The sequence below is a fragment of the Rosa rugosa genome, chromosome 1 (genome assembly GCF_958449725.1).
Source record: "Rosa rugosa chromosome 1, drRosRugo1.1, whole genome shotgun sequence".
In the NCBI taxonomy this organism is placed as follows: Eukaryota; Viridiplantae; Streptophyta; class Magnoliopsida; order Rosales; family Rosaceae; genus Rosa; species Rosa rugosa.
The window spans coordinates 680,613-690,248 of record NC_084820.1 but is presented as its reverse complement, the minus strand read 5'-3'; the positions used below and the strand labels follow the sequence as shown (position 1 = coordinate 690,248).

The window sequence follows — 9,636 nt, the reverse complement described above, 5'->3', positions numbered from 1 at the left end:
AACGAAGGAGTTACGTGATGTGTTGATGTCCTTGTATGAAGAGTATGCACCAAAGGAGGCCCCTGCAAAGAAGAGAGGTCAAATAGAGGTTGAAAGCTCATCTTCACAAAGCACTGTAACAAGCACCGGCAGCAGAGGAAGACAATCTTACATCAATGATTGGAGGAAAGTAGTTTCTGAGCTTGATGAGGCTGTGGTTTCACATGAAGTAGACAAATACTTGTTGGACCCTCTTGAATTCACAAATGAGAAGGAAGGGTTTGAGTTCCCGATTTTGTTATGGTGGAAGATCAATGGAGCCAAGTACCCTATACTTCAAGCAATAGCCAAAGATGTGTTGGCTGTTCAAGTTTCGACAGTTGCATCGGAGTCCGCTTTTAGCACCGGAGGGAGAGTAATCGACAACTTTAGGAGTTCATTGACTCCTAAATCTGTCGAAGCATTGATTTGTCTACAAAGTTGGTTGAGGGGGAATGATATTAGCTGCATAGAAGATGAACCATGCATCAAAGATTATGAGTTCTATGAAAAGTGTGAGAAAGGTGCAGATTTTTAACTTTCTGTGTTTGTTTTTTTAGTTTTCAGTTTTCGCTTTTTACATTTCAGTTTCTGCATTTATTTTTTACATTCTGACTATAGTTTCTTGTGTTTTGTACTTTGGTATGTAGATCATGTAACCTCAGCCTCTTCAACCTCTTGTCCTCCTCCAAAAGCTAAGGGAAAGAATGGTATTGGAACTGATGATGAAGTTGTTCAACTCAGTGAAGATGACTCCGAGGGTGAAATGGTGTCTGATGATTCAGAAAACAGTTGATGCCTATTGCCTTGATGTGATCAGTTTCTGACTTTCTGGTTTATGCCGCAAGGATGGACTCTTTCAGTTTTCATTTTTCAACTTGATTGTTTCATACTTTCATATTTTCATGAACTTATTTCAATTGCTAGTTTGCTACTGTGGTTTAATTGGTTTCTGAACATTTCCATGTAATATTAAGCTGATAGGCTTAGAACATGTAATATTAAGTTGAACTTGCTACTGTGGTTTAACTTGTAGTTCCAAGTTCTGCTTTGATTTGCATTTTGGACAGAAATGTGCATGAAGTTCATTGGAGAACTAATTAGAGATGTTTGAAAATTTACAATGCTGCATTTTTTCAGGTTTCTGGAAATTTTACTATTCAAAGCAGGTGGTACCGATTGGTACCGAACCGATCGGTATCGGGCCTAATCGGTATTGCAGCTGAGTTTCCGGCGTCCCGAACCGAACCGAGCCGAGTATAAACTCGGTATCGGTATCGGTATAGGCATGTTCCCGAGCCGAGCCAAACCGATCCCAGGCCTACAAATTAGTACTTCATAATCATACTTTAGACTTCATTTTATTTAAATTATACATTATACTCACCTTATATTTAAATAGTTGATACATTGTACCTCGTTTATATTTGTACTAATAGATTTATACTTTTTTGTTTAAATTAAATAGCTACGTCAAACACAAGATTTGTGGAGAGCTGCGATGACCAAATCGAAAGGAAAACCAAAAAAAGGTGATTTCATTAGTTTAGAATGTTACGAGATTGTTAAGGGGTTTCAACAATTTGATGACATTCCAAACCATTCCTCTTCGGCTGGAGGAACCTCCAGGGGAGGAACTGAACGGATGCACACACAACAATCCGTTCCTGATTCTCATGTCCAGTTGGACATAGATGCAGATGAGGTAAACGCCGATGCAACTCCCAATCCTTCGGTGAGGCCTCAAGGAAAGAAGGCTGCCAAAGAAGCTCTTCGGAAAGGAAAGAAAGCATCTAATGATTCCAGTCCTCTGACACCCGCTGTGGAGACTATAGCAACCAACCAAACATCAATGTTGTCTGCCAAGGAGAAACGTGATGAGGAATACGCTCGACATCTCCGTGACCAACAACAACGAGATTATATACGCTTGCAATTGGATATTCAAGAGAGGGAATTCCAAAATCAAGAGAGGGAAGAGCGTATTATGGAGATTGACACAAGTAAGATGACGCCAACCAAAAAGAATCACTGGCAAAGAAAACAAAAAAAATTGCGGAGAAAGAAGCTGAAGATGCAACCCGTGGATCTGGCTTCCCACAACCACCATTCACCGGTGGATATTATCCACAACCTCCTTTTGTCGGTAGCTATCCACAACTTCCTTTCCCCGGTGGCTATCCACAACCTCCTTTCCCCGGTGGGTATTATCCACAATCTCCTTTCCCCGGTGGCTTCCCACAACCACCATTCACCGGTGGTGTCCCTTCTCCACCTTTCTCTTCGGGTGAATCCACCAACCCCAACCATATGGATGACCCCACAAACACAAATTGGATTCCTAATGAAGATGAGGATTAGGAAAATTAGGGAGTTATATATTTTAGGGGCTGTGACCAGTTACCCATTTTTAGCCCAAAAAATGCCCACTTACTCCACCAAGAGTTTTTTAACCCCATTTACCCAATCTTACATCTATTGACATTTTAGCCCCTGTTAATTAAATTAAAACCCATCCATCTCTTATCAGTCTCTCTCTCCTTCCCAAACTCTCTCTCTCTCCCCCCGATCTCCACCTCCACTCTCTCTCTCTCTCTCTCTCTCTCTCTCTCTCTCTCTCCTCCCCATGATCTCCACCTCCGGTCTGTCTCTCTCTCTCTGATCGCCGCGCCGGAGATGCAGTCCAAATCTGAACACGACGATGAAGCTCCAGTCGGCGATCCAACGTTCTCGTCGCCGTTCGATTGATCGGCGATCCAGCCACTCCAACGTCCTCGTCGCAGTTCATCGGCAATGTGTCTACTGCCCCTAACGCTGCCCCTAAACCCTAAACTTAACACGAAGACATTATTTGGAGGCAGTAATGTGTCTACTGCCCCCCACTAAACCATTATTACTGCCCCCCACTAAACCATTAAAACTTGCCCCAGTTTTGTGAAGGGTTCTGACTTCGTATGAAGACATTATTTGGGGGCAGTAATGTGTTTACTGCCCCCCACTAAACCATTAAAACTTGCACCAGTTAAGTGAAGGGTTCTGACTTCGTATGAAGACATTATTTGGGGGCAGTAATGTGTCTACTGCCCCCCACTAAACCATTAAAACTTGCACCAGTTTCAAGGATTCACAGTGTATTGCACTTTATCACAAACAAATCAACAAGAGATGATTACTGTCTCCTAAGAAAGACATTATTGGGTGGCACTAATGTGTCTACTGCCCCCCAATAGACCATCAAACATTACACCGCTTCCTATGTTTCGCAAATTATACAAGTTATTCATACTCAAAACAACAGATAATGTCTAAAAACCCACATTATGAGGGTCAATATTCTGTCTACTGCCCCCCACTAGACTGACACAAACAACACAATTTTTTTCATTTATCAACTACTGCAATTTAACACTACATTTACTTTGGAATAGCAGTTTTCAGTCCGTCAATAAATAAAGCAGTTATCATTGGCCCCCGATACAAAGTCTACTGGGGGGCACTAATGTTACAACTTTTATGGTTATGACTGCACAATAGCAGATAGCCATTTTCAGTCCGTCGTCGATTCCTTCAGAAGGTCAACCCCGGCCTCGCCGAGCTTCTCAGCGACGAGGACCGTCGGCTTGGCGTCGAGCCTGGCAGCGGAGAGCACGACGACGAGTTTCGGCGCGGCGATGGCTAGAGCAGGCGTCGTGGGCGACCTGCCGGAGGGATGGAGGGAGGGAGAGAGAGATCCGACGTCTTCTGGAGAGAGAGAGAGAGAGAGAGAGAGAGAGAGAGAGAGAGAGAGAGAGAGAGAGAGAGAGAGAGAGAGAGAGAGAGAGAGAGAGAGATAGAGAAATCGGTGAGGGGGGAGGAGAGAGAAATCGGTGAGGGGGAGAGAGAGAGAGAGAGAGAAACTGAGAGTAGAGAGATTGAAGGAGAGGGCAAAAAAGTCCCAAAAATTAATAAAAAGAATTAATTGGGTAAAGGGGAAATAATCCCTTAGAGTGTTTTGGGTAAATGGGGTTTAAAAACTCTTAGTCGGGCAAGTGGGCACATTTTAAGCTAAAATTGGGTAAATGAGCATTTTCCCTATATTTTAATTAATTGTATTGTTATGATTCCAATGCTTGGTTTTGCACTTATGTAATATTAGATTGATGAAATGAAAATTTATTTGAATAATACCCTTACAAATGAAAAGCTAAATGAAACCACACAAACATAATTAATAAAATATTCGATGAACAGTAACTGACTGGTGACCCTGACCCAACGCGTGAATTTGCTCTAAGTATCAAAGTATCCAGATGGCCATATCTTAGGTATCATAGAAGGAATTTATCCCAAAAAATAAAATAAAATGTAGCAGTGTTTGTACAGAAGAATAACTTACTAAATTTGGTAAAGAATAAACCAAATAGTTAAAGAAAGAAATGTTAAGAAGGTCCAAGAAGAAGGTCCAAAGCTGAGCCGCCAGGGTGACACACCATTGCAACATACAAAATCCGAATAGAAAATTAGTTCAAGACATGTTTAGTACGCAAGCACCGGGCCCCGGCCGAAGAAGTAAGAAAGATGAATGATGGATGTTGTTCCGACCAGAACAATCAACAACGTACAGATAGATATAGATGATCGGTCAATGATCGTCCCACGTTCTCCTAGCTTGAGTAGATGGCGCGCTGGCGCGAAACCGTCACAAGAAAAGTCATGGCAGAGAGTTTGAATCGAAATTGGATTCATAAATATAATCTTTATTGGACTAGTCACCTGGGAACTATATCGATATGCTATAAATATAACATCTAGCTGCTGGCTGGTATTACTATTAGATACTTACCCAGCAACGAAATAAAGTTGATCGTCATTAGCAAGCAATGGCAGGTGAAGTAGCAGTGAGGAATAAGCAGGTGATATTGAGGGACTATGTGTCTGGTTTTCCCAAAGAGTCAGACATGTATGTCACAACTGATAGCACAGTAAGTCTGAAGGTTCCAGCAGAGACGAGAAATGCTGTTCTACTCAAGAACCTCTACTTGTCCTGCGATCCCATGATGCAATTCCTCATTAGGACTAACTCTAAAATGAGAAAATACGTCTATTGCACTCCTGGCTCTGTAAGTCAATCCGTCATCGATCTCATGATGAACTTTTATTCATAAATACAAATGCATCTATCAAGTGTACGTAGTTCATCATGATCGATCACTTTGATCTAAGTTCCTGAGCTCCTATACATGTAGTGTTGTTAAATTAGAAGAAAATACTAATAAGCAATCACCTCTGTGACTCTCTAATCCTTTCAAGTTCTGAAGAGTCCAAAAATCCTAAATCCAATATTTGTGGTAGCTATAGGTACTCTGTTTTGACTCTGTTCTCCTCTGCAGCCAATAAACTCATCCCAAACCAAACAAGGGAGGGGGCATTAATAAATTTCTTTGATTTCTTTTTAAATCATACGTGTATTTATGAATGATGCAGCCAATTCGTGGGTATGGTGTGTCTCAAGTTGTGGACTCGAGTCATCCAGAGTATAAACAAGGTGATTTGGTGTGGGGGTTAACCACATGGGAAGAGTACAGCCTCATCACAGATATGGTCTCTGAAACCTCACTCGTTAAAATACACCACACTGATGTCCCTCTTTCTTACTATACTGGACTTCTTGGTACGTAATTTGACTAATCTCACTAGCTAGTTAATTACAAATCGATCATTATGATTAACCTAGCTAGCTTGTGCATGCAGGCATGGCTGGTAAGACTGCTTATGCTGGATTCTTTGAAGTATGTCCTCCTAAGAAAGGAGACAAGGTGTTGGTCTCTGCAGCATCTGGTGCAGTTGGTCAGCTTCTCGGACAATTCGCTAAGTTGGCTGGCTGTTATGTTGTTGGATCTGCCGGATCTAAAGAAAAGGTACACTGTTAGCTGATCTACAAGTTATCAACAGATACATTGTATTAATTGGTTCGGCCGGTCAGTACTAATTCTTGAATTAATTAGGTTGATCTACTAAAGAACAAGTTGGGGTTTGATGAGGCTTTCAATTACAAGGAGGAGAACGATTTAGATGCAGCTTTGAAAAGGTAATTAAGTCCATATAATTAATTACATTATACATATTTGCATATGGATAGCTAGCTCTAGCTAGCTGATTCGTGTGAAGTTTATATGCACATTGCTCTTGCTTTGCTAATCAACTGTGAAATATATGAAGGTACTTTCCTGAAGGAATTGACGTCTACTTTGAGCATGTGGGTGGGAAATTGTTTGACGCAGTGCTGCTCAACATGAAAGAACACGGTCGCATTGCTGTGTGCGGAATGATCTCACAATACAACCTTCCCGAGCCTGAGCCACTCAAAAACCTGTTCCAGATTGCATTGAAGCGGCTCAATATACATGGATTTACGCATCGCGATTACGATCACATAGTACCCAAGTACTATGAGTTTGTGCTGCCTTACATCCGGGAAGGTAAAATAGTGTATGTGGAAGACATAGTTGAAGGGCTTGAGAATGGTCCAGCAGCACTGGTTGGACTCTTTACTGGTCGCAACTTTGGGAAGCAAGTAGTTGCAGTTGCACCACCTCGACCTTAATATATCCAGATCGAGGATGTTCCTTCATTAATCCACATGATCACCCGCCTAGCTAGTAATAAAATTACCTTGTCTTCACTGGGATTAATTCAAGCCTTGTATTGTATATTTGTATTGTATGTCCATTCCTTAAGAGAAATAAAGATTTGTGTTGTAACCGGTTACACTGTATCTGTGCCATTTTTTACGGAATGATTCTAATACGGATGTATATGACTTTATTGTGCCCCATAAACAATTGGATTTGAAAACAATTTCTGCCATTTTAAGTCCAGTCATTAGTTATGCATCATTTCAGATGGAAGTAACCGACGATAACATGGGGACTGTTGTAAATCATTATGGCTATATCATGTAAATAGATATAGGGTAAATCATTATGTTGTTATATGCTTACCCTTTCCATGTTTTATGGATGACTTTAGGAATCCTTGTTTTATGGAGGACTTTAGGAGTCCTTGTTTTATGGAGGACTTTAGGCTACATGTTCCCTATCTTCCACTATATGTAGTCCATTTCTCATCCATGTTATGAGGAGAAAAACAGAAAATACTACACTTATTATCTGCATCTAAACTCTCTCTCTCTCAAGTTCTTAGAAGCAAAGCTCTCTCCATTTTCTGAAACACTTTCTATGTTAGTTTTACAACACGTTATCAGCACGACTAGCTCTAGGATTCGGATTGCCGATCGACAAGAGAAGAGGTGAATAACTCTTGGTTGCAGAAAAGAAGAGGTTCATCATTCAATCAACATCAATCTACCAGCTCTACAACCAAGTATGTTTTTCCAAGCAAAAACAGATTTTACTGTTTCAGTTTACCTTCTGTCCTCTGTGTTCCCGTATTTATTTAAAATAGTAATTCAACTCCAAAATTCACCAAATTTTGTATGCTAGAGCCTCTGTGTGTTTACTGCATCTCTATAATTTTTCATATTTTTCTGGGTTGTTTTGGTTGGGATTTTGGTTTGTTTTTCGACTGCTATTCAGTAGAAGCTGCAATCACGATTTATGACTTTTATTGAAGCATCTAGTTTAACTTAATCATCTATGAGAGACACTTATTTCTCTTGCACTATAATTGGCATAATGGAATGAGTAAAAGGAAAATCAATAGCTTTTTAATTTAGCTATTAATTCATGTATATTGTGACAAATATCTATAAATACTTGTTTGGACTTTGTGATAATGATACATCTTTCCTTCATTATTTATTATGATAATGTTTTGTGATGTTACCTGCTCATATTAAATTTAAATATTTTACCTGCTTAAATTCTTTGCATTAGAATATATATGTGCGGAATGCAGGTACTTAACGAACCGGAAGTTCACACACATAAACATTGAACCAAAATTTCATATATAAATATTGAACCAGAAGTTCACATATAGTATCGAACCTGTAGTTTTGACAACACTGAAATATTATGAATCTTTCCAAGTAGGCTCACCCAATTCGATGTGATGTCTAGGCAAGATACAATGAGGCTGTGTACTTAAGAGAGCCTCGCTCCACCCAAACCTCATACTCTTACCTGGTCGTATTTAATTGGAGTTACCAAAAGGGTTGAGTAATAACTTTTCATTCCTTGGCAGACCAGCTTGAGCCCAGCAGGCCCACTCTCCCTCTGCGGGACCTAGCAGCCCAGCAGGCCTCACACACCATTTAAATTACGCATGAAAGGCCGGGTCACAAGCCCGCAGACTAAGCCCGATAGGCTTCACTATCAAGCCCACTCCTTTGGTCCAGCAGAATCAAATAAAAGGAAAAATGATTTGATATTGTAAATAAATTCACCATATTTCATATGTGTAATTAATTGCCAGAAGCATTTATTCACATAATTGTGTGACAATTAATATGTTATATTACTAGCATGCAATTAATATCTCAATTGATTTGTGATTTCCATTTATTCAATTTGTGAGATATTATTTCAATTTGCTCTATTCAATATTATTGTGTTACTTGTCTAAATTTTCGCACTAGAATATATGTGTAGAAAATGCAGGTACCTAATGAACTAGAAGTTCTAAATGAACCAGTAGTTCATACACATATCGAACTTGTAGTTTCGATAATGCCATTTAAGAAACTTGAAGTTTCCTTCATAAATTCACCACACATGATAAAACCAGTAGATTTTACATGTTTAATCCGATTTTTCATACCATGTTATAGAACCTGAAGTTCCTATTAGTTGCTTATGGACGATATTACCCAAAGCACTAAGATTATTTGTTCCTTTCCTGTAAGAAATACCAAATCTCAACAAACTTGACTTTGTTTCTTTGGAGGTTTCCGGAAGAAACTATCTAAAGTGGTTCAAGATGTGATAATTCATCTAACTGCAAAGAAGATGAGATCAACAATCAATGCTAACAATGTCGTCATTGATGCTTTTAATATGAGTGCCATAATTTTCAAAGGAAACATATGGAGAAAACACTCCAAGTTGAGTATCCGATGAAGAGGATACACAGATTCTTTGGGTCGCTCTAGAAGAGCACTTTCACCATCAAATGACCATTTTCTTGCTTGAAGCAAGACATGATTGGCAGAACGAAATTAGCCCATATGACCGTCTGCCACTTGGCCAAAGCCCAAGAGGCCATGTAATCAGGCTCCACGTGGCCAAGGCCCACGTGGTAGGAACCATGATGCCATAACTCAGCAAGCCCGAGTTGAAAGGAACACTGGTCCGGCCCGCTGCCACCAGAATCGATCAGCATGATCTTTGTTATCAATGTGGAGGAATTGACTGCTGGTCCCGCACCTGTTGTGCGATAGCCTAAGCAGTAGATGAGTATTACGCCAGTCGCAGAACTCGAAATACCAACTTTATTAAAGGGTCATTTTCTATCAGATTCCACACTAGAGATCATGGATTTTCAGGCAGTTACTGAACATACCGAGGGTTAGAACTCGAAGACATGGGTATAATTGGCCCCTTGTGCCATATCTATTTCATCTTAATGAATGAAACATCTTCGAATTTTGGTGATTTATGTTTTCAATTATTTTGGATT

General features: G+C 40.0%; 1 protein-coding gene across 1 annotated transcript; it reads left to right on the top strand.

Annotated features, from left to right (window-relative positions):
• The first annotated feature begins 4,795 nt into the window (after nt 1-4,795).
• On the top strand, nt 4,796-6,817 carry LOC133708579 (2-alkenal reductase (NADP(+)-dependent)-like). Its single transcript, XM_062134054.1, has 5 exons — nt 4,796-5,117; nt 5,482-5,668; nt 5,749-5,915; nt 6,003-6,085; nt 6,217-6,817. Exons 1-5 carry the CDS (start codon nt 4,878-4,880, stop codon nt 6,599-6,601), a joined length of 1,062 nt encoding a protein of 353 aa, XP_061990038.1. The 5' UTR covers nt 4,796-4,877; the 3' UTR covers nt 6,602-6,817.
• The last annotated feature ends 2,819 nt before the right edge of the window (nt 6,818-9,636 follow it).

Excerpts from the sequence above, each read along its gene's own strand:
- LOC133708579 (XM_062134054.1), top strand. The coding sequence starts at position 4,878 with ATGGCAGGTGAAGTAGCAGTGAGGAATAAGCAGGTGATATTGAGGGAC. Across the intron at positions 5,118-5,481 it reads TCTATTGCACTCCTGGCTCT|CCAATTCGTGGGTATGGTGT; the intron begins GTAAGTCAATCC and ends TGAATGATGCAG. Across the intron at positions 5,669-5,748 it reads TTACTATACTGGACTTCTTG|GCATGGCTGGTAAGACTGCT; the intron begins GTACGTAATTTG and ends TTGTGCATGCAG.